The sequence below is a fragment of the Pongo pygmaeus genome, chromosome 3, assembly GCF_028885625.2.
Source record: "Pongo pygmaeus isolate AG05252 chromosome 3, NHGRI_mPonPyg2-v2.0_pri, whole genome shotgun sequence".
Lineage (NCBI taxonomy): Eukaryota > Metazoa > Chordata > Mammalia > Primates > Hominidae > Pongo > Pongo pygmaeus.
Window position 1 is genome coordinate 94,915,972 of NC_072376.2, and position 24,494 is coordinate 94,940,465.

At 44.2% G+C, this 24,494-nt stretch overlaps 2 protein-coding genes across 2 annotated transcripts in view; both read right to left on the reverse strand.

Annotated features, from left to right (window-relative positions):
* Positions 1–5,509: 5,509 nt before the first annotated feature.
* On the reverse strand, positions 5,510–6,267 carry LOC129034859 (putative uncharacterized protein encoded by LINC00575). Its single transcript, XM_054484589.1, has 2 exons — positions 6,237–6,267; positions 5,510–5,748 (listed from the first exon to the last, which is right to left on the reverse strand). Exons 1-2 carry the CDS (start codon positions 6,265–6,267, stop codon positions 5,510–5,512), a joined length of 270 nt encoding a protein of 89 aa, XP_054340564.1.
* A 14,878-nt stretch (positions 6,268–21,145) lies between these two features.
* SCD5 (stearoyl-CoA desaturase 5) overlaps positions 21,146–24,494 on the reverse strand; it is a 169,523-nt gene continuing 166,174 nt past the window's right edge. Inside the window, exon 5 of the mRNA XM_054485933.2 lies at positions 21,146–23,124. Within this exon, the coding sequence (XP_054341908.1) occupies positions 22,934–23,124 (191 nt within the window). The 3' untranslated portion in view covers positions 21,146–22,933. The remainder of the gene's footprint in view (positions 23,125–24,494) is intronic.

The following is a 24,494-nucleotide window of genomic DNA, read 5'->3' on the forward strand; positions in this document are numbered from 1 at the left end:
CAGAAAGTGGCATGTTGCATACCAGAGCATGTAGCTAAATGCAAATGCTGGTTGTTTTTAGTGGTAGAGGAATGAATGACTTTCATTTTCTTCTTCAAATTCTCTATAACTAGCTCTTATTATTTTAATAATCAGAACTAAATTAAATGCTCATCTAGTTGATGCTTCTGGAAGATTAACACCCAAATCTGTAAATCAGATTGTTTTAAACCTATTTGAAAAAGTACTTACATTGGCGTTGAACTAGTATTGCCCACCAAAAGGATTTGTCTTTCCAAGCCCACCTATGGTTTGTTTTTATTTAGTTTTTTACTTCTTTGCTTAGTTTTCTGTCAAAAGATAATCTTTATCAAATTAAAATACCATCAAGTTTGCTACAGTTCCATGGAATTCTAAATATTTCTCAATTCTCTCTTCCAACAATGTTGATTTATTATTATTATTATTTGTTGTTGTTGTTGAGACAGAGTCTCACTCTGTCACCCAGGCTGGAGTGCAGTGGCGTGATCTCGGCTCACTGCAACCTCCACCTCCCAGGTTCAAGCGGCTCTCCTGCCTCAGCTTCCTGAGTAGCTGGGACTACAGGCACCCACCACCACGCCCAGCTAATTTTTGTATTTTAAGTAGAGATGGGGTTTCACCATGTTGGCCAGGATGATCTCGAACTCCCGACCTCAGGTGATCCCCCCCATTCAGCCTCCCAAAGAGCTGGGATTACAGGTGTGAGCCACCGCACCTGGCCCACGTTGATGTTTAAAACTTGGTGGTGGTTCTCATCTTCTAAGGAGTAAATGAAAGCTTCCCAATAATGATAGCAAGCAGCCCTTACTATGTGCCAGGTACGATTCTAAGCACTTTATATACATTGACCTATGCTAGAACCCCCTTCTATCTCCAAAATGTTCACTTTGTCTGATAAATTAAGTGATCACTCTGCCTATTGAGGTCCTACTATTATTCCCCATTTTACAAATGAGGAAACCGAGGAATAGAGAAAATAAGTAATCTGCCCAAGTTCACACAAAGAAGTGAGTGCCAGAGCTGGGATTTTGAACCCAGGCTCCAGAGTCCACACTCTTTAAGATACTACACCATACTGCCTCACCTTTGAGTCTGGTAGGAGAATATGGAAGAGTATAAATACTACAAGTGAAATAGCATGTTTTTTCCTAATTACTCCTCATGTTGTTTAGTTATTTAAAATCTATTTTATATCCCACAAACGAGCATGAGAGAAAGTAAAATGGATGTGATGGGTTCCCTGACAGTCCTGGAAATGGAGCATGGAATTGCTCTTACATAACAGTGCAACAGTTAGGCAATGGTTTGATTTTCAGACCATTTCCAACACGGTCTGAAAATCAAAAGGCTGCAGCAACTGATCACAGTACATGGATCAAACCGATGCCTGACTTAAAACCCTTCATTGCCTTCATGTGCCCTGAGGATCAAGTCTAACTGTCCTCGCAAGGACTCCAAGACTGTGGCCACCTTTCAGGTCTTAAGGGCTTTCTTCCTGCTTTTGGAACATTTCATTCTTTCTGCTACTTTGGGGCCTTTCCTGCATGTGCTGTTCTGTCTGCCCCAGAGGTCCTCCCTTCCCCGTCGCCTTTGCCAAGAAAACTCCAGAGTGAAATCACAGGTCCTAGCTGTTTCTTGACCTTTGCCAGTCCAGGGGCCCTCCGAGAGGTTAGTCTCTTGGTTCCACAAGCCCTGGGCCCTGCCTGCTCCTCCTTCCTAACACTCCCTGCTCTGGTGTGAGGTCTATCTTCTCCACCATGCTGAATGGGCATCTGGCACACAGGCAGTCATCTAGATGTATCTGTTGACTAAATTCCTGACTGCCGGACAGATTGAGAGAAACAGAAGATTCACTCTCCTCCACCCACACATACACTTTGGGCTTAAGAAGTTTACAATTGGCCGGGCGTGGTGGCTCACGACTGTAATCCCAGCACTCTGGGAGGTCGAGTCAGGCGTATCACTTGAGATGAGGAGTTGGAGGCCAGCCTGGGCAACATGGTGAAACCCCCATCTCCACCAAAATATACAAAAATTAGCTGGGTGTGGTGGTGGGTGCCTGTAGTCCCAGCTGTTCGGGAGGCTGAGGCAGGAGAATCACTTGAGCCCAGAAGGTGGAGGTTGCAGTGAGCCAAGATCACACCACGGCACTCCAGCCTGGGCAACAGAGCAAGACTCCATCTCAAAAAAAAAAAAGTTTACAATTAATGAAAGCAATAAATAAGAATACACATATCATAATACTTCAAAATTCACAGAGTGTTATCAATGCCATGGCTAAGGCTGTACTACTTTGTTGCTTAGTTAAAAACAAAAGTTAATTCTAATTCTTTCTCTTTGAGGGAATAAATAATTTCCTGTAGTGACTGACACAAGATATGCCTTGGAGTTGAGAATCCCTCTCTTAGAGGGAAGGGGTCGTGAGCTGGAATCTGTTTCTATATACAAGTCCTTCTATTCAGATCAGGAGAAAGTGCCTCTGGCTGAGATAAGGACAACATGACAGCTGAGCAGCCAGGCTGACCTTGCCGATTGTGTGAAGATATATCCAATCATCATACCAAACCACCTTAGGTAAGTGACAGGGTCAAATCATGTGGGAGTGGCTCACCACCCTAGCCATTCCACTTCTTCTTCCTACAATGAGAGGAGTATAACTTCTAGTAGATTTGCTGTCGTTCTGTTGCTGAAATTGGGGAGCAGTTGTTTGTTTGTTTGTTTTTCTTTTTCTTTTTTTTGAGACAGGGTCTCATTCTGTCACCCAGGCTGGAGTGCAGTAGTACAGTCTCAGCTCACTGCAACCTCCGTCTCCAGGGTTCAAGTGATTCTCCTGGCTCAGCCTCCCCATTAGCTGGGATTACAGGCATGTGCCACCATGCCTGGTTAATTTTTGCATTTTCAGTAGACACGGGGTTTCACCATGTTGGCTAGGCTGGTCTCGAACTCCTGGAGTCAAATGATCACCCGCCTCGGCCTCCCAAAGTGCTGAGATTACAGGTGTGAGCCACTGCACCTGACCCAGTTGTTTGTTTTACTTAAGATGAAATAAATCATAAGTGCCTTTCTTAGGCCCAGCATCTCAAGGACTTGCAGGATTTTCTGCACTAGAGGTCACACAGGTGGCCGACCAAGTTTGTGCCCAGCCACTGCTGACAGCCCTCAATCTGTGCATTTGCCTTCATCCACTCTAGTATATGTACACTGCAATTTCATTTTTTACTTCACTCTGCTGTGATAATTGCACATTTGGGAAAAGACATCTAAAATATCACCAAGAAAATAAGAAAAGAAAAAGGCAATTTTTCTTAAGGGGCTTTGATGAATTTCAGTCTTTATTCTGATTGCTTTTGCTTCAGCTTCTTATTTTATGTATTTACTCTTCAGGGTTGGAGTAACTGCATTTCTGATTTCTCTTATTTGGATGACCAGAATTGGCTTAGTAATGCTGTTTGAACACCTCACAGGTTTCTTTTATTCCGACATAATTGGGTGTTTTTTTTCGGTTTGTTTATCCCATTGTTGTGCTCACTCCTCCATCCCCAGCCCTTTTCAAATTTTTCACTGTTTGCAGACAGGTTTCCTTTCTCACCTGGAATTTCTTGCCAAGATGTCTCTCTTCTGCCAGCAAAAGGGAAAGGGGCTGACACAGTGGAATTGTATCTTCTCTTTCTCAGAGTGCCCTTGCATTTTCATGACAGTTTGGGTTATGAATTAACATCCTAGTATTTGGCAGCACACTAGGACTGTTGGGGTGTGCCTCAGACCTACATCCACAAGGACACTTTGTAAAAAGCTATGATTAAATCTCTAAGAACTACCTCCCATCTATATTCACCTTTGTGTGGCTCAGCTGCTGCCCCTTTAGTGAGATTGTGGGATCAAATGAGAAAGGGGCCGGGTGCAGTGGCTCAAGCCTGTAATTCCAGTGCTTTGTGAGGCTGAGGTGGGAGGATCTCTTGAGGCCAGGAGTTCAAGGCCAGCATGGACAACATAATGAGGCCTTGTCTCTACAAACAATAAAAAATTAGCATGGTGCTATTCTTTTAGGTGTGGTAATGCATGCCTGTAGTACCAGCTGCTCAGAAGGCTGAAGAGGGAGGATCACTTGAGCCAAGGAGCTGGAAGCTGCAATGAGCTAAGATCACATCACTCCACTACATCCAGCCTGCGTGACAGAGTGAGACCCTATCTCAGAAAATTTTTTTTTTAATGAGACAAAATTATTTTATAGATTATATTTTCCAAGGTAGCAATTTAACTGTGGTTGTTATCCTTTTATAAAAGGGGTTTCTAATTTTGGAATGAAACAAATGAAAGAGAAATTCCACTAAAAATAACAGTGAAAGGAGAAAAAGGAGAAAACACACTCACCAAAATTTAGAAGTAGCTCACACAATATCATTGAATCTCAATACCACTTTAGATATTGGAGCATGATCACCAATTAGTCTTTCTAGTTGCTTTACTCGAACCTCTCTTTGAACACTGGCTCTATGGGAACAGTTGTCAAGGAAACCTGTACAGCGTGGCTCTTCTGCCAGTTCATTCGGCGGGTCCCCGACTCCGCAGCATGGGTGTGTGGTGGGCTTTTCTGTAGCTTATTATAGTTTTATCTTGATTAATATGAACGATCATCAGTCACTTGGTGACTTGAAGAAATTTTTTTATAGCTTGTGGTGAAGAATTGAAAAAAACGTGGCTGTCATTTTGTTCTCCAACTGGATCTTAATTGATGTGCCTCCTAACAAAATTCACTAATATTGAGTACAATTTACCCCCCCCAGATACTTTTATATGTGGGTTTAAAATAACGTCCTACTAAAAGTGTGAGTCATAAATACTGCCTAGACTTTCAATTCTGTGAAGATGTGAATTGAGGTCTAAATATTATACATAGCCTCCATTTCCCTACAGATATCAACCTAAGACTCATGGATTAAGAGAATCCTCATCCTCTCTGTTTGAATCTTTAAATGCTTCAGCACAGCTTTCAGATTTTCCTTTGCTTAAGCCACTGTCTTCTAGTATAAGGGTTTTTAACAGATAATTTCTCATTTGTTTTGTTTAGGGAAAATCTGTGGTAGTCTATTATTTGGCTCTATTTTAAATTTAGCTATTCTCTAAAGTCACCATTTAAATGAAATGAGGCACTTGGAAAAATAATTTTGTTTCCAATACCGTAAGAAATTAGTAGATTATCTTTCCTAGCTCAGCAACTTGTACTAATACCCTTGAGCTATTAAATTCAAAGCCAAAACTAAATAGCTTTGTTTTCGTTCCATCCATCCATTCTCCATTCTCCATCAATCCCATTCATTCACCCAACATTTACTTTGAGGAGCCTCTAGTAATAAAAGGTGTAACTTTAATGAAAGACCGTGTGATAGATGAGGTTGAATTGACTACCGTATTAGTCAGGGTTCTCCAGAGGGACAAAACCAATAAGATATATGTATATATAAAAGGAAGTTTATTAGGAAGAATTGGCTCACACAATTACAAGGCAAAGTCCCATGACAGACTGTCTGCAAGCTGGGAAAGAGAGACGCCAGTAGTGGCTCAGTCCAAGTCCAAAAGCCTCAAAACCAGGGAAGCTGACAGTACAGTCGCCGGTCTGTGGCTTAAGGCCTGAGAGCCCTTGGGAAGCTGCTGGTGCAAGTCCCAGAGCCCAAAGGCTGAAGAACGTGGAGTCTGATGTCCAAGCACAGGAGGAGCACAAGTAAGCACCTGGCAGGGGAAGAAGAAAGAGCCAGAAGACTCAGCAAGCAAACCGATCCCACCTTCTCCCACCTACCTTGTTCTAGCCACACCGGCAGGCGATTGGATGGTGCCCACCCACACTGAGGGTAGGTCTTCTTCTCCCAGTCCACAGACTCATTTGTCAATCTCCTCTGGCAACAGCCTCAGGGACACCTAGAAACCATCCTTCACCAGCCGTCCAGGCATACCTCTATCCAATCAACTTGACACCTCATATTAACCATCACGACTATTCTATTTGAGCTTCCTAATGTTGTTAAGAAGCTACAATTATCCGGACATGCATGCATGTATACACACAAGCACGCATGCACGCACACACACACACATATACACACAGAGTATCCTTCTGCACCTTTTTAAACTGGATATTCACGCAGCTCATCTCAAGGTGACATCTTAAAAAGGTCTCAATCAAGATTGTGGAACAGCCCAAGAAAAGGCTGGCTGAATACCTGCCCACCAAGAGGTCTCGCTGGTTGGCATTTTGACATCACCATTCTCAGGTCTTGCCCTCAGTTCTGTAGGCTCAGAAACGTGACTCCATCAGTACTCCTGAGGAAAGATTCACAGTAGCCTTGCTCACAAGACACTGAAGAGAAAATCAATGGCTGGAGTGTTAATCACGATGAGAAACGCGACTGACACGTGGACTGTAATACTTAGTGGGTTCTCATCCTATAGGAGAAATCAAATTATAATGACAAGAGTGCATGCTGAGCATGAATAAGAGCAAGGGAAATGACAGTCCACATATCCACTGGTATTAGGTTCTGAGAGTCTGATGAGGGACATCTAGGATAGGAGTATGGCCCCTGGGACTGCAGAAGGAAGCCACGGGCTAGTGTACATACAACGCACAGACAATACAAGATCCGCATAGCAGACCCTGTAGTTCATGTTGTTCACCTTCCCTCTGATGAATCTCCTTTTGTCTTTCCTTCTTTGGATACACTAATAACTGTTTTTTTTTTTTTAGACTGAGTATTGCTCTGTCGCCCAGGCTGGAGTGCAGTGGCACGATATTGGCTCACTGCAAACTCCACCTCCCAGGTTCAAGAGATTCTTATGCCTCAGCCTCCTGAGTAGCTGGAACTACAGGCATGCGCCACCATGCCTGGCTAATTTTTGTATTTTTAGTAGAGATGGGGTCTCACCATGTTGGCCAGGCTGGTCTCAAACTCCTGAGCTCAAGTGATCCACCTGCCTTGGCCTCCTAAGGTGCTGGGATTACAGGCGTGAGCCACCACGCTCAGCCTGATACACTAATATCTTGCAGGGTGTCTATAGCAACTTTACACACAAATCTGGCCTGATTTCACCCAAAACTATTCCCTGATATTTGATTGAAAGAATCTTTTGGTTCCACCCTTGCATGATGCATTTCTATAGTTCGATTCTGAAAAGTGTTCCTTATTCCATGTTTGAGGGAGAGGGGTCCCTGACTCTGGCCCCGTTTACTGCTCACCCCTGAAGTCTTGGTTGCTTTTTAGATAATGCTCTTTCTCCTATGCCTTCAGCAGAAGTGTAAGTCCTTGTCCATACTCTGGATCTGTGCCAATTCCTACAGCTTCTTCTGGTTGGCCTCCAAAGCTCTGAATATTATCATCCAAAGAGAGAAACAGTGAGATCTGACGACATGCAGTTCTGTAATATCCTGTTGGTTACAATCAGTTCTGACATAAAGTATTTATGGGATAGATAAGATCAGTTCAAGATCATAAAGTATTGAAAGGTGGATATACTAGAGGTAGAGAAGAGGTTTCGGAGGATAAATCATGGCTTCCCCCTGTTCATTTCCCTTTATCCAATGCCATTAATATGCATGTGATACCCAGAGAGTGAAAGATTTATTTCCCACTCAGCTTAATTACACAAACATTTATTCATTAAGCACCTATTGTCTGATACGTTCCATACCAGGCAGTCAGTGAAATGAGGAATTTGGAAAAATAATTTTGTTTCTAATACAGTAAGAAATTAGTAGTTTGACTTTCCTAGCTTGACAACTTTGTATTAATACCTGTGAGTTATTAGGTAGAATATAGAGATGAATGTGACATAGTCAAAAAGCTTGAGGTCTTCTGGAAGAGACAAAATATGTATTTATTCATTCAATAAATATTTATTGAGCATTTATTATGTACCTCCCACATTTTGCTCCAGCCGTATCAAACCCCTTGTCGTTCCCTGAGACCATTGCACTGTTGCATCTGCCTGCTGTTACCCTTCCTGAGAGAGTGAAAGAAGTAGGAGCAAATGGACTAGTTAATGAAGCAAGGACCTGGAGCCAATAGGATGCAGGCAATCAAGGACACAGGCAGGAAGGCAAGGGAGCCTCTGCTGAGACTGTAGGAAAGGCGTGTGGATGATCAGGGATGTAGGTAAACACAGTGGTGGTAGAAGGGCCACATGCAGAACACAGAGGGAGCGTTGGATCTGGGCCAGTTCTGCCCAACACAGCATTCCTTTAATGGGAAATTTTGGCTCAGGGACTCTCCAGAGACCTGACTGAGATTTTCTTGAACTTCTGCTGAGGTCTGAGGCTCTTCCCATTCAATCCCTCCTTCCCTTCCTGCTCTCCTTCCGCAGATGTAGACCTGCACCGTGGTTAAAGGCTTTTCCTAATTACTCCTGCTCCCTCACCCTTTGTCCTCACAGGCATTTCCCTCAACAAACCTCTTGAACATAGAATTCCTTGGTGTCTGCCTCTCAGAGGATCAAAATTGATACCACATCTTATAAGTGGGGGAAAATGGAAGGCTGAAGGGACTCAGTGTGGTTTCTCCATGTGATGGAAGAACAGACATAGAGGCAATGAGAGCATGGGAATTGCAAGGGTTGGTGGCAAGGGCTGGAGAGCAGATTAGACAGATCAAGATGTAAAAGGGTTTCGGGGAGCAGAGTTCAGAGAATGACCATAGGAATAGGTTGCTGGAGGAGAGACGAAGGTCAATGACACTGGTCTGGAACTACCATGCAAGAATATTAGTTGCCTGTTCATTACTAATAGAACCCTGCTTTTATTCAGAACAGCAGTGGACCCAGCTGACAATTCTCAGCTTTCTTTGCAGTTAGGGGTGCCAGAAATGTGTAAGTAAAAATCATTGGCTAGGGAAGGGGGGGCACAAGAAAAAAAAGTGAGCAATCACCTACAAGGTGTGCCCATTTGCCATTTCTTCTCCTTTCTTCTTCCAGCCTTTCAGCCAGTTTGGACCATGAACCACTTTAAGGACGGAAACCAAGGCTAGGATGGTGGAGCAAAAAGACAGGGGTCCCTAAACAACATGGAGTCACCATTCTAGCCCTGATTCGACTATATGAGAGGGGTTGTATTATTTAAGCCACTTTGCTGGGTATTTCATGTACAGTCAAACCAATTCTAACTGGTAGAGATAAATTGTTCATACAGACATAACTATCTCTTGGAGGGTGAGGTAGAGAGAATGTATATAAGTCAGATGCAAAGATGCATAGTGTCTAAGGGGGAATGTTTTGGATGCTAAGGGTGAGAGGAACAAGAAGAAAATGGCATGTATGTGAACGTATACACATCAGGGGAGGAGGGCCAAAGGGCAGAGGTTCTTGCCTGAGAGTGGAGACGTGCTGGATTGGAAATATCAATGAGAAATGTCCAGTAGGAGAGTATTTAACTCCCCTCCCTGGCCCTAATGATTGTGGGGTGATGGAGTGGAGTAGCTTCTACCCTGGAAGGCTGAAATAAAGTGTTTGTTTCCAATGGGAGTTTAGAAAACAATCAAAATGGACAGGGGAGCTCTATTCAGTGAAGGAAAGAGTCAGAGGAAATAAATCACAAAAGAACACTGAGGCGAGCAGAGAGGCCAGGGCGAGCAGGGAGTGGAGCGTTGCCTTTGGGGAGGTGGCTAAAGACTGCAGAGAGCAGAAGCATGAGGGAATGGCTTGCACCGACAGAGCCTGTCAGCCCCTGACAGAGCCTCCTGCAGTGTCAGGCCCAGGTTCCACGGAAAGGGAGTGGGGAGGGGGAAGAGCAGTGCAGCCTGCAGATTTCCTAAGTTTTTGCTGCTGTTCAGGGACAAATTTGCATAAGGTAGGAATGAGTCCTCGTCACAAATGTGGATCCTGACTCAAATACAGTTATGGTTACAGTTCAGCTCCATCTGAAGGTGAGAAACAAGCTCCCAGGTGAAGGGGCTTGGAGTCTGAAAGCTGCCTGGGCCAAGGTGCCTGGTAATTAGGGTTCGCCTTGCTGTCTGAGGACTGGAGCTGTTTCTGCTCCACTTGGCATTTCCCTATGTTCCCCCCTCAAATCAACAAATCATGACAACTCTAAGGATTTGGGGGTGGGGGACATTAAGTGAAGATCATTGAGTTTCATGTGTTACATGAAAGAACCAAGAACCAATATGAATGGAATGAATCTTAGCATTTTTGAAGTTTGAGAACTTTAAGTTCAGTCATACTTCTCCTTCCCCCATCTTTTTACCTCTCCTAAAAATGCTGCATGGACAATAGGACCCAATTTTCTGAACCTCAAAGAAGATATACCGTTTGATAATAAGTACATTTTTTGTTAACAGGCCAGCATTTTTGAAATTAGAAGAGCCCCCAAAAATGCAGGCTCTGTCTTCCTACTCTCTGTGACATATTCAGTTTTTATAACTAAGTCAGTTTAGTTTTTAGGATTTTGTGGCACCCATCTCATCTACTGAGAATTAGAAAATTCTCAGGGTGTTGCAAAAATAGGTTTGGGAATTACCAACCTAGATATTTCCCAAAAGTGCATTAGATATCCCGTGTCCTAAGCCAAGCAATTCACAGCCATCCTGCCTGCAGAGAGCCTGCTTCTTAATCTTCTCTTCTTCAGAACACACATCAGGCCTGGGAAGGCCAGTAAGCCCAGTTCTCAGTGAGTGACAAGTTTGGATTCCAGGGGTTCTGAGTAGACTTTGAACCTTCTCAATACTATTTTTGCCTCACTGCTTCAGTGACTTTGGACATTTTCTTCTGATTGATTAGGATTAAATGTGCTTTTCTAAGCTCCTGTTGAGACATGTGGTTCTCATTACTGTCACTGCTCATTTCCCACAGTCCAGCAGCCTCTCCCCCTTTCTCCAGCATTGCCTGTTATCTCAGGATCCCATTACAAGCCTGGAGGAACTGGCTGAGAGTCTGGATGTGGGTGATGAGGAAGGCTGGTAGGGAAGCCAGGAACCCACAGGAACTATGGTCCAGGAGTTCCATTCTTCTTTGTCCACAAACATGACAGGGCAGGCTGGGAGAGTTCAGGACAGTCTTCTCCCCAAGTCAATGTGTTAACCCATGTGGAATTCCACTAAATGAATGTCAAGGTGCATCAGTCAGGGGCCTGATGGGAAAGATGGTACCATCAAATGGGGTGATTTGAGTAGAGTTTAATCAAACCATGTGCTAGCGGGATTCTCTGGGAAGCAGATGCTGGGATGGAGTTAGGAGTGTGGAGTTAGTTAGAACTTAGGATTTATTAGGGGTTATGTCTATGGAAGATAAAAGGAGCAGGAAGCAGGAATGAACAGGGAAAACCTTCAGCTTCTCCCCAGCTGTCTGCATCCCAGAGTCACTGTCCAGCTAACAAAGGATCACTCTCCACCCCTCAGGAGCTCCACTGCCAAATCAGGGGCCTTAGGAATGAGCACAGAGATAGAGAGAGAGAGAGAAGAGGAGAGGAGGGGAGAGGAGGGAAGGGGGAAGGGTAGGAGACACTACAGAAGCAGAGTGCCCACTCGCATACACCACACACGTGCACACACACCACACTCTACTTTCCTGGGTCTTATACATGAGGGTGAGAGGTAACACAGGGACCAGAATCTGAAGCCAGCAGCATTCCTGAGACTCCTTATGCACCTGCCTATGCAGCCCAAACTTCCCAGAACTGCCCCTCTTTCAGGGTCTTGATGCTTTGCAGAGTGGCCTGTGGCCATCCGTGCATGTGACCCTTAGGTCTCACCACTTCCGACAGAGGACTCCTCTCTGATGGCAGCTCACTTTCTCCAGCTGCCTGTAGGCATTTATCTTGTGATGCTGTTTCACAGCCATTCACGGCCACAGGAAACATTAGTTCTGCTTCCGAGGAATGGACAATGCTGGGCAAATTACTTTTGGCAGCGAGCAGTTAAGATAATTTTTTAATGATACAAACAGGACTCAGCCGATGGTGTTCAAAACAGTCCTGCTGGAGCTGAACTGGGAGCCGGCAGATGGCTTCTCTCCTAACTCAGTTTGACTGAGTGAGACATTTGATTTGAGCTTCTGTTAAAGAGGTAGAATGTATTAAATTGTTTTGATGATGGTTGGCCTTTTTTCAGTGAAAGAATGTAACCTTTTTTGTCTATAAAAGAGTATACATGGACAATTTCCCTCTTCTACTCCCTATTCAATAAGGCCCAGGCCAATTTCTTAAGTGAAGGCTCAGGACTTACTAAGTCACTTATTTCTCTACCATGTTTGCAAAAGTAATTGGTGAAAAATGTCCAAATGACGTGAGTGTATTCGGACAATGAGAAGGGAGATGGGTTTCCTTCCTAAGGGTCAGAAACAATACCTATCTCCCTGCTAGGTTCGGTCCCCTGCCTTCACCACAGTGGGAGCTGAGTGAATTCCTGTTGATTGTTAAAAGGAAAGGCAAATAATTTTCCAGTGTTGTTTTCTGTTGGGACACTGACGTGATGCTGATCTGTAAGGCAGCTCTCTCTGCGGAATCACCACCTCGCATCCAGGGAGAATTAATACAGGGCACAATGGAGACAGAGACCCAGCCGAGATGACAATTACAGGGTGGCGGAGTGGGTGGGGTGGAGGGGAAAGAGCAGGAGGCAGCGTTTGCTTTTGCCTTCTGAGAGTCTCGCCCGGAACTTGGACACTTCTACATTATCCTTCTAGTCTATAAAACAGTAGAAGGGAGTCTAAAGGAAGACATTTCCACTTATCTGTCTAAATCGGTTTGCTAAGGACTGCTATAATAGAGATCACCAACTGAGTGGCTGAAACAACACAGATGTATTTGCTCCCCATTCTGAGGATGAGAGATTATGCTGTCGGCAGGACTGGTTTCTTCTGAGGCCTTTCCCTTGGCTTGTAAATGACTGCCTTCTCCCAGGGACTTCATGCATTCTTCCATGTGTGTGTATCTGTACCCTAATCTCCTTTTCTTGTGAGGTCACCTGTCAGATTGGATTAGCGCCCATCCTAATGAACTCTTTTTAACTTAATTACCTCTTTAAAGACCTTATCTCCAGTCACATTCTGAGGTACTAGAGGGTTAGGACTTCAGCATAAGAATTTGAGGGGACAAAATCCAGCCTATAACATTGCCATTGCCTGTTTCACTTCTTAGCCAAGTCTTTTGTTTGTGGCTTAGTTGTTGACCTAGTGGCAGGGAGGCGCAGCCTTCTAACTCTGACTGTCTAGAAATGGCTCTGTGATTGCACAGTCCTGGCAGAGTCAGCTGTATCTTGCATCCTATGGCACATGTGCTTCTTAAAAGTTACATGAAGACTTTAAAGTTAAGGCATGTTTTCAAGGCCTGCTTATGAAAGGAAACCCGTAATAAATACTTTGTAAAAATTCAGAATTGTCTTCTAATTTATTTACTTTTGTAAGTTCACGTTTCTGGGTCAACAATTTTCTTTTCTTTTTTTTTTTTTTTTTTGAGATGGAGTTTCACTCTTGTTGCCCAGGCTGGAGTGCAATGGCACAATCTTGACTCACCGCAACCTCTGCCTCCCAGGTTCAAGCGATTCTCCTGCCTCAGCATCCCGAGTAGCTGGGATTACAGATATGAGCCACCAAGCCTGGCTAATTTTGTATTTTTAGTAGAGATGGGGTTTCTCCATGTTGGTCAGGCTGGTCTCGAACTCCCAACCTCAGGTGATCTGCCCTCCTTGGCCTCCCAAAGTGCTGGGATTACAGGTGTGAGCCACCATGCCAGACTTGAGTCAACAATTTTCCAAGAGAAGGGCCTGTCCATATTCATAAACACCAACAGCTCAACAAAAATTTTGGAGGTCTTGCTACATGGTAAGCTCTTGCTGCTGGGCGCTTAGGATACAACTGTGCACAGGACAAATGACGGCCTTGCCTGCCTGCAGTTTCATATTTAACAGGGCAAACAGAAGATGAGCAGAAATACTAAATGGAATTTTCTTTCTTTTCTTTTTTGTTTTTGGAGATGGGGTCTTGCTATGTTGCCCAGGCTGGTCTCGAACTCTTGACTTCAGGAGACCCTCCCAACTTGGCCTCCCGAAGTGCTGGGATTACAGGTGTGAGCCACCAGAACTGGCAGAGTTTTCTTTCTGCATTGTAGTGCAGCGCATCTACCCATTCATTCACTCATTCATTCATTCAGTAAATTTTTAGTGAGCACATCCCACCTCTCAGGCCTTGTCATGTGGGCAGGGAAAACACTGGTGAAGAAGACAGTCATGGTCTGCATGGCTCTTACATATGAGTTGTGAATTATTAGCATATTGTTTTGTAGATGCAGCTGTAATGGATTTATAAAATTGAGCCAAATATGGTCACAACTAGGTGTAGTTTGGGAAAATACTTCTTGATGAATCTCTCTCCTTTCTTCCTTTCCTCCTTCCCTCCCTCCCTCCCTTCCTTCCTTCCTTCCCTCCCTCTCTCCCTCCCTCCTTCCCTCCCTCCCTCCCTCTCTTCCTCCCTCCCTTCCTTCCTTCCTTCCTTCCTGTTGAACAAAATTTCAGAGATTTGAAGTGTTATTGCAGATTGGCTTGTGGAAGTTCTACAGTACCACCAGTGGTCTTTCAAGCCTGATATGCTTTCATTTGATTTCCTTTTTGATGCAAAATAAATTTTAAAAATGTACTAAAATCAGTGGCATAGAAATTGCAGTAAGGGATGTTCTCAATTAGAAGTAACCCATAAGTGCTGTATATCCATGAGCCAGGAACATTCGTCTATTTAGCCAAGTGGAAAGACAAGTGAGATGGGGGTTAGCAAAAAATAGATAAATATGCATACTTTCAAAAGAGTAATTATATTTTTACACCTCTTCAAGCTGTCCTATTTTCTCTGTCTCTTTTTTATGTGGCAATGCTAAATTTAAAGCAAATGGAAAAACAGCCAGACTGAATGTTACAACAAAAGATATTGTATCAAACAAACTAACCAAGACAAGTTTGTTGAGAAGGTTTTAATTAGCTGAGCTTTGTGCACACTCAGCCAAGTTCTAGTATGCTGCACAGAACTTTGGCAGACAACTCACTATGGCATGTGATGGTGACTGACCTTACTTTGAAGCAAATTATTACTTCCAAGAATTATAATGCTGCAACTTCTTGGACATAGCAATGCTCATTTTAAGGACATCTTTTAGATAGAAATTTAAGAAACAAAACAATGCAAAGCAAAACAAAAACAAAAAGTGATATCGTTTAGAACTATCTAGCCATCCAAATGGCATGCCATGAATATCTACCAGCTTCATGATTATATGTCAATCTACAGCTGTTTACATAAAGAAAGGCTTCGCCATGGGGCAGGTTAGCTGAACAGCCCTCGACACAATGACCTTGAGCCTCTTCCCTGCTTTTCCTTTTTTTTTTTTTTTTGAGACAGAGTCTCACTCTGTTGCCCAGGCTGGAGTGCAGTGGCGCCATCTTGGCTCACCGCAACTTCTGCCCCCAGTTCAAGTGATTCTCCATCCTCTGCCTCTCCGGTGGCTGGGATTACAGGCCCGCACCACCACACCCAGCTAATTTTTGTATTTTTAGTAGAGCCAGGGTTTCACCATGTTGGCCAGGCTGATCTCCAACTCCTGGCCTCAAGTGATCCACCCGCCTTGGCCTCCCAAAGTGCTAGGATTATAGGCAGGGCCACTGTGCCTGGCCAGTTTTTTTCTTTTATGGGATATAACACTAGTGTAGCTTCTGGCCATATCTTTTGCTTGGGTAAAGCAGAAGCTTGCATTTTCTAAGCTTGTTTGCTACTGATTCCCATAGTTTTTGATAGAAGAAGAGAACAAAGCAGTCACTGGTTCTAGTTCTTACATATATAGATGAAGGAACAGAGGTTTTCAGTATTTTTCCTTTGGCTGTTTGTCTCCCAACAAGGTAACAATCCGAATATTCGTCTGTGGTGTAGAGGTAGGCCAAAGAATCGGGTAATGTATAAACAAAACTATATCAAAAAGGCCTGTCCATTTCAGTGTCTTAAGACTGACCCAAGCCTCTGGCTTCAAATGGATTGAAAAGGTGGTGAAAAGGGCCATTGCTTAAAGATTTTCTACATAGAGGCAAAATCAAGATATTCACTGTTGGCTGGGCATGGTGGCTCACGCCTGTAATCCCAGCACCTTGGGAGGCCCAAGCGGGCGGATCACCTGAGGTCGGGAGTTCGAGACCAGCCTGACCAACATGGAGAAACCCCATCTCTACTAAAAATACAAAATTAGCTGGGCATGGTGGCGCATGCCTGCAATCCCAGCTACTCCAGAGCCTGAGGCAGGAGAATCGCTTGGACCCAGGAGGCAGAGGTTGCGGTGAGCCGAGATTGTGCCATTGCACTCCAGCCTGGGCAACAAGAGCGAAATTCCCTCTAAAAAAAAAAAAAAAAAAAAAAGAAAAAAAAAAAAGATATTCACTGTTAATTATTTGAAACCATCCAGGCCAAAATACCCACTTTGAGATCCTTTGTCCGCTGGTTGGCCATGGTGCAGCTGTGCGCACATTCTAACACACTGACTCGAAGAGTTTGGATCCCGTGTGTTGCAAATAGTTCGGTCTAGCAGGAGCTGTGGACAACAGTGCAGACAGATGTGCTCATTGGTTGGCACATCCAAAATAAGCACTTTATGATGCTAGAAATGAAAGTGCCCTTTAGTTCCAAGGAGGAAATAGAAGGCACTCAGTCAGCTCTAATAGAGCCATTCTTGGATTCATGGGCACAATTGCAGGGCCAGGAAGGAACTGAAGTGAATCTTCCCTATCCCTCTGCCTCGGGTGTCAGAACCTGTTTACTGGAACTGGAAGACATTGCCTACATTGCCTGAGACAGGCCTTCCCTCCTCTTGCTTCTGATGTTGCAAAGTAGAAGTCAGGAACTTTTCAGAGAAGGAAACTGAATCCAGAAAGGCTGATGTTTCTCAAGGCCGCAGAGCTGGCCGGTAGCAGAGCTGGGGACTCGAGGTGAACTTGAGTTGACTCCACGGTCCCAGGCTGGCTCCATCAGTCTGCCATGATGCCTGTGGGACACATGCTGTCTTTGAGACATTGGAGATCCCAGTTAGCTTAGTTCATCTCCACCAATGCTCACATCATATACTTTATAGGGAGCTCGCCCGAACCCACGCAGCAGTTTTGCCACACAGCTCAGAATAAGGACGCACCCTTACACACAGCTCCTGTGTTTTGCAATACATGTGCTGTGAGCACAGGCTTATGTGAAATCTGGTCATAAAACTACAAACACACCCTTGCTGTGGTGGGCCCAGTCATTTTGTCCACCCACAGCACAGGGGTTGCTAGCTCTGTCTCACAGTTGGTACCTCTAGAAGAAAGCAACTTCTGAGACTTCTGGCCGGGCATGGTGGTTCACACCTGTAATCCCAACATTTTGGGAGGCCAAGGTGGGAGGATCACCTGAGGTCAGGAGTTTTGAGACCAGCCTGGCCAACGTGGTGAAACCCCATCTCCACCCCCCACAAAAAAAAAAATTCCGGGCATGGTGGCATGCACCTGTAGTCCCAGCTACTGGGGAGGCTGAGGTGGGAGGATTGCTTGAACCCAGGAAATGGAGGTTGCAGTGAAGGGAGGTTGCAATAAGCTGAGATCGCGCCATTGCACTCCAGCCTGGGTGACAGAGCGAGACCTTGTAAGAAAGAGAGAGAGAGAGAGAGAGGGAGGGAGGGAGGGAGAGAGAGAGAGAAAGAAAGAAGAAAGAAAGAGAAAGAAAGAAAGAAAAGAAAGAAAGAAAGAAAGAAGGAAAGGCAAGCAAGCAACTTCTGAGATTCAATGGTAACATTAAGAGTTGCCTCACAGAGGATTGAGAACAAGCATGGAGGAGGGCAGCTATTAGTAGATCCCCTGTTGTGAGGGATTCAGATGGCTGGTTGAAGGTAATGCCATCTTCTTTCCATAGTAAACGTAGGCCAGGAGCTGTAAGGAAGGGTGTTCTTTTGCAGGGCAAAGCCTTCACAGCCCCAGCTAGCCCAGGCTGCTGTTAGCTGATATTTTCCTTTTGGATCCTGTGAAGTAGTTACAGGCAGGATGCGGCTGACTGCTCTTCCAGATGGGGAGTCGTGGCACCACGGGGTCGGGGGGTGAATGGAGAGGGAAAGAAGGCTGTGTCGAAGCCCACAGAAGCTGCTGGGACAGCCAGGCTCGTTGCCCTGAGACAGGCCTTCCCTCCTCCTGCTTCTGATGTTGCAAATGTAGAAGTCAGGAACACCCTTGGGGTGGGATGGGGGCTTCGGACTGTACAGTCCACAGGGAAATAGCAGAGAGAACAACGAAAGGAGTTTCCAGTTCATTTATAGTACATCCTTGACGTAGAGGAAGGGGAAGGAGTTTGATTAACACCCTAAGCTAAAAATGGAAATTTTTTTTTTTTTTGAGACAGAGTCTCACTGTGTTGCCCAGGCTGGAGTGCAGTGGCGCAGTCCGGCTCACTGCAAGCTCCGCCTTCTGGGTTCAAGCAATTCTCCTGCCTCAGCCTCCAGAGTAGCTGGGACTACAGGCATCTGCCACCATGCCCGGCTAGTTTTTTGTATTTTTAGTAGAGACAGGGTTTCACTGTGTTACCCAGGATGGTCTCGATCTCCTGACCTCGTGATCCGCCCACCTCGGCCTCCCAAAGTGCTGGGATTACAGACGTGAGCCACCGCACCTGGCCAAAAATGGGAAAATTTTTAAAGAAAGGATTATAAAGGTTAGGAGATTTCTTTCGGCCATTGAGAACACAACTGGTTTTCAGTCCCCTTTGTAATTGGGGACAGGAGTGAAATGGACAAATGAACCTCACAGATAATCCCCAATGCTTACTCTCATCCATGAGTTTCAACCTCTCCCCTCCACAAATCTTCTATTCCAGGTCCTGATGAGCTGACTGAAGCATAGGGACATTGCAGCCCAGAACTGTCCTTTGATACAGGTGCGAGGCACAGTAAGGAGGCCAGGGGTGCAGAGGGCCACATGGAGGCCTGGAACTGATGGAGGCACACGGTTGCAAAGACTCCCCAGAATGGCAGAGCTGGACAGGTTAATCCAATCCAGTTGGTCCTTTACGGAAAGTGAAACCAAAGTTCCCAGAGGTTAGAGCCATCTGGTTAGTTAGCAAAGCCAGGCACAGAAGCTGGCTCACTTCTGGTCTATGGCTCTCTGCACCATATCCCAGTCTCTGGCTTGTGTGCAGGGCACGTTACTCACCCTCAACTGATGTCTCCTGGGGCTCTGCAATGCCCCAGGCACTGGGATGAGGCTTCCAGATTCATCTAATACAGATAAATGTTGCTCTTCCTGTCATGTAGACAAGGACACTGAGGCTCAGAGAGGATCCGCAGGCTAGTAAATGACAATTTCATATGTCATATTTCAGCCTTAACCTGAGTCCCAGGTAACACAGCCAGTCAGATCAAGAGTTAGAGTTCAAATCCAGGTCTCAGGACTCCAAGTCCAGTGCTATTTCTACTACCCCATTAAGCCGTAGAGTTTTCTGTAATAATTTCTCTCATTAAATTGTTTTTCATGATGGGTTATATTTAATTGCTTCATTGCATTTTAGGAATGCACAAAATACATGCAGATTTTTTAAAACCAAGAACATTCTATCCTTTCAGCCTCAGTCTGTGTTCTCCCATTCAGATTCACTTATTCTCTCCCACTCCCAATTTTTGACCTTCTATGTCCAGAAAGGATGAGTGCTAACTTGAGAAGTGTTTCGAATTTGAAGTCAGGCATATAAGAACATGCCTGACTCATCTCTGTTGCTGTGGTCGAATGTTAGGGCTGAAAGGGACCTTAGAGAAAAGTCCTCTCTTTTCAGAGAAGGAAACTGAATCCAGAAAGGCTGATGTTTCTCAAGGCCACAGAGCTGGCCAGTTGCAGAGCTGGGGACTCGAGGTGAACTTGAGTTGGCTCCACTGTCCCAGGCTGGCTCCATGACTCTGCCATGACGCCTGTGGGACACACGCTATTGGAATTGCTCTCCCTGGGCTCCCCTCACCTAGATGCAGGGGTGGGTGCTTCTGAAATAAGCCTTGTGGGGATGAGGAGATTAAAGACTGGACATGGGGGGATCATTTTTTTATCTTAAACCGAAACTTTCAAACAATGTATCAGTCTAAGGCCACCTTGGATAGGTTTGGGAAATAACTCCCAGAGCTACTTTCTGTTATGCTGCTGAGACCTGAAAGGAATGTTCACAGGGAAGACACTAGTGCAATCTAACCTTTGTCCACTTCTCCCTCCAAATCATTCCAATCCGAGGTCATTCATGGGCTCTGCTGCAGAAAAAAAGATGGCACTCAGGTTCAGAGGAAGGAGGGTCTAGATTTATTTGGTCTAGCTGGGAAATACCCTCCTTTGTGAAAAGATTCCAAATAGCTGTTCCAAATGTCATCTTTTTGACTAATGGACAAGTAAGTAAGTTTAGTGCTTTTAGGAGTCAAACGTTCACATATACATTCCCAATTAAGGGCCATTTCACATCATGCTGATACAAACTTATCTTGGAATGTGACTACCCTCCACCTGCACTCTATACAAGGTCTTAGCAATGTGTGACTGATATATGAAGCAGCTGAAAAATGCTACGGTCACATCCAAAGGGTCCTTACATGATGAGATCTAGCCTGGTACCCATCAATGGCTAGAATCCCACTCAACTGCAGACACGCTAAGAAGGTTCTATCTGACAGCACAGCCACAGCTGCTTTGGGGCAAAAGATGGGTGGAGACTTTGGTGGTGCAGAGGTGAGGTTGAGAGAGGCAGGACTAGAGTGAAAACAGGAGTCCATCTCCCCCACCTCTGGTAACTATCGGTGGGGCCTGGAGAGGGGAAGGTGTCCTTCATGCCCCTTTGGGTGACATATAGGAGTAGATTCCCATTTATCATCTATAAGCACTCCCAGTGGCTGCTGGTGAGTGAGAATCAGGGAACAATACCACTGGGAGTTCTACATTCCAAATAAAACTTGCTGGCTTCCTCTGGCTGTTGCCTAAGGCCGATAGGATAGGACAGGCCTGGTCTCAGGGGCTGGTCTCAGGGGCTGTTGTTAGCCCAGAGCCCAAATCCCAATGCGAGTCATACAATCATCATGACGCATCAAGCACTCTGGAAAGAACATTCTCTAAACAGCACTGAAGTATCTGGACAAGAACACCAATGAATTCATAATCATTTATTGTAAATCACAGTTTACACATTATCAATGGCAAAATAACACTGTTAAACACCTACTGGATGAAGAACTTCATTGTGACTATTTCCAATTGTCATCATATCTTTTTCTAAAATTTAAAATTTAACTTTCAAATCCTACATCTTTTCTGAAAATATCTATCTTCAAAGTGCTCCAATACTAACACTATAAGCTCTTTCTTTTGCTCTAACATCTAACACAAAGGGCACGCTGTCCCATTAATTCCACATGCACTTTACAAAGCAACTTCACACACAAAATTTTTTAATCCAGAAGCTACATAATGATCACTTTATATTTTGCTACAAAATCAATGAAGGCTGCATGCAGGTGAAACATTAGTAGACACGGAATTCTAGATAACTGTTGGTTCTCAGGATCTGATGGCCTGATGTGGAAAATTAATATGCTTATTTAGCAGAAGTAGCTAAAGTACATGCATCAGTGGCTGGGATCAATTAGAATATAAATTAGGTGTTTAAACATTTAAACAAGAGCTTAATTTGAGCTTAATTTGATGTCTGGCATGTCAGAGTTATACACCTTTAAGATAACAATGGCAAACAGAACAAAATCAAACATCTAAACAGGCATGATTTATAAGGTGGGCTGGGCATAGGGCTCAGGACAAAAAACGAGCTGGGCAGTGAACAAATCTCTCTTGAAGCAAAGACAGCAGAGCATTCACAAGCTGTAAACAGCAAAAAAATAAACAAGAGCCATTTCCTGTATTCTCATTTTTTGTTTTTGATTCTCTTAAGCAAACAAAAAAACCACACACATACAATAATTACAAAACAGAAACATTCTTTAGTTACCACATAGACCTCCCCTTCTGTCTTCTACCCTGCCTCTCTGCTCCTTCAGATGGTTGTTTAAAAGCAATGCTGGGTTAATTGGTAGAAAATAAAACAAATGCTCTCCTGAACCACACTGAAAGAATATTACTTTCCTTCATCCTGTCAGGGTTAGCATCATGTTGAAGCACATGACAATGTATATTTGACGTATTTTAGCTACAGCGATTAAATCACATGTCCACACTCTAATGTTAAATCGTAGTAATATTGACTCAAAAAGTTTTTTAGGCTGGGCGCGGTGGCTCCCAGCTACTCGGGAGGCTGAGGCAGGAGAATGGCGTGAACCTGGGAGGCGGAGCTTGCAGTGAGCCGAGATCTCACCACTGCACTCCAGCCTGGGGCACAGAGCGAGCCTCCGTCTCAAAAAAAAAAAAAAAAAAAAAAGTTTTTTTCGGCAGGGCCCGGTGGCTCAAGCCTGTAATCCCAGCACTTTGGGAGGCCGAGGCAGGTGGATTGCCTGAGGTCAGGAATTTGAGACCAGTCTGGCCAACATGATGAAACCCTGTCTCTACTAAAAATACAAAAAAATTAGCTGGGCGTGGTGGCAGGCTCCTGTAATCTCAGCTACTCAGGAGGCTGAGGCAGGGGAATTGCCTGAACCAAGTAGGTGGAGGCTGCAGTGAGCTGAGACTGCACCACTGCACTCCAGCCTGGGTGACAGAGTGAGACTCTGTCTCAAAAAAAAAAAAAAAAAAAAAAAAAAAAAAGTTTTTTCATTGATAATTGTATTTCAACATTATTTTGAGATAAACAGAAACATTCCCAAACCACATAGATTCGTTCCTTCTCCACCCTCTGCCCCCTCCCACGATCCAATGTACAAGAGAACTATTGTAACCAAAGCCATGAACCGAGGTTGCAACGGCAGACATGTGGGATGGCTGTTCCAGGTTCAAGCACTGCTGTCTCCAGTCCTGGCCTTCCGGGCCTCGATCATCGGCTTGGTTGCCCGTTTGCGGTCAGCGGCCAGCCCCAGCCAGCACATGAAATCAATGAACCAGGTGGTTGGGTTAAAATTTAAGCCAAATTCACTCGCAGAGTAGTCAAAGGGAAAGGTGTGATGGTAATTATGGAAGCCTTCACCTGGAAGACAAAGCGGGCATTGATATAATTCAATCACCACCTCTCTGCATAGATGTTTTGAATCACCTATTTTTTCAGGGTTTACCATGTGCAGGACATGGTGTCAGGATCTGTGAGGAGCAAAAGACTTGGTTACTGCCTCCAAAAGCATTGACTTAGTTAGCTAGACAAACAATATGCACAGAAGAAATAGCAATAAAGTTAGCACATCGTCACAAGATTAACTTTCCTGTGTGAACTATAGACATGATACATTGACCTCAGAGCTATCCTTCTTAAGGTAAATGCTAAATGGCTGATAACAGATCATCGTTTTGATGTACAACTGTTTTTTAAATAGTCTCTGTGGGCTGGAGTGATTAAAAAATCCTTTTTTGGAAGAGCTCAATAGAGATAAATGAGAATCATTCAAATAGGTAAGTAAATTAAATATCTTTAAATATCTAGAATGTACTTATATATTATTCTACTCCTTCCAGTGGCCAGTGGGCAGCTTTCACTCTCTCACTTTTTTCATGTAGCTTTTCTTTATTATTATTATTATTATTATTATTTATTTATTATACTTTAAGTTCTGGGGTACATGTGCACAATGTGCAGGTTTGTTACATATGTATACATGTGCCATGTTGGTTTGCTGCACCCATTAATTCGTCATTTACATTAGGTATTTCTCCTAATGCTATCCCTCCCCCCTCCCACCACCCCACGACAGGCCCCAGTGTGTGATGTTCCCTGCTCTGTGTCCAAGTGTTCTCACTGTTCAATTCCCACCTATGAGTGAGAACATGCGGTGTTTGGTTTTCTGTCCTTGTGATAGTTTGCTCAGAATGATGGTTTCCAGCTTCATCCATGTTGCCACAAAGGACATGAACTCATCCTTTTTTATGGCTGCATAGTGTTCCATGGTGTATATGTGCCACATTTTTTTAATCCAGTCTATCATTGATGGACATTTGGGTTGGTTCCAAGTCTTTGCTATTGGGAATAGTGCCACTATAAACATACGTGTGTATGTGTCTTTATAGTAGCATGATTTATAATCCTTTGGGTATATACCCAGTAATGGGATGGCTGGGTCAAATGGTATTTCTAGTTCTAGATCCTTGAGGAATCACCACACTGTCTTCCACAATGGTTGAACTAGTTTACAGTCCCACCAACAGTGTAAAAGAGTTCCTATTTCTCCACATCCTCTCCAGCACCTGTTGTTTCCTGACTTTTTAATGATCGCCATTCTAACTGGTGTGAGATGGTATCTTATTGTGGTTTTGATTTGCATTTCTCTCTCACTTTTTTTAAAAGATGTACTGATGAGAGCTCTCATGCCTTCTCTGATTTGATTTTTTAAATTTCTTTTACTTATTTTT

Coding starts and splice junctions, on each gene's coding strand:
- LOC129034859 (XM_054484589.1), bottom strand. CDS start 6,267: ATGCCAACCAGCGAGACCTCTTGGTGGGCAG. Junction 5,749..6,236: donor CGAGACCTCTTGGTGGGCAG/GTATTCAGCCAG, acceptor TTCCCCTGCCAG/GTGCTTACTTGTGCTCCTCC.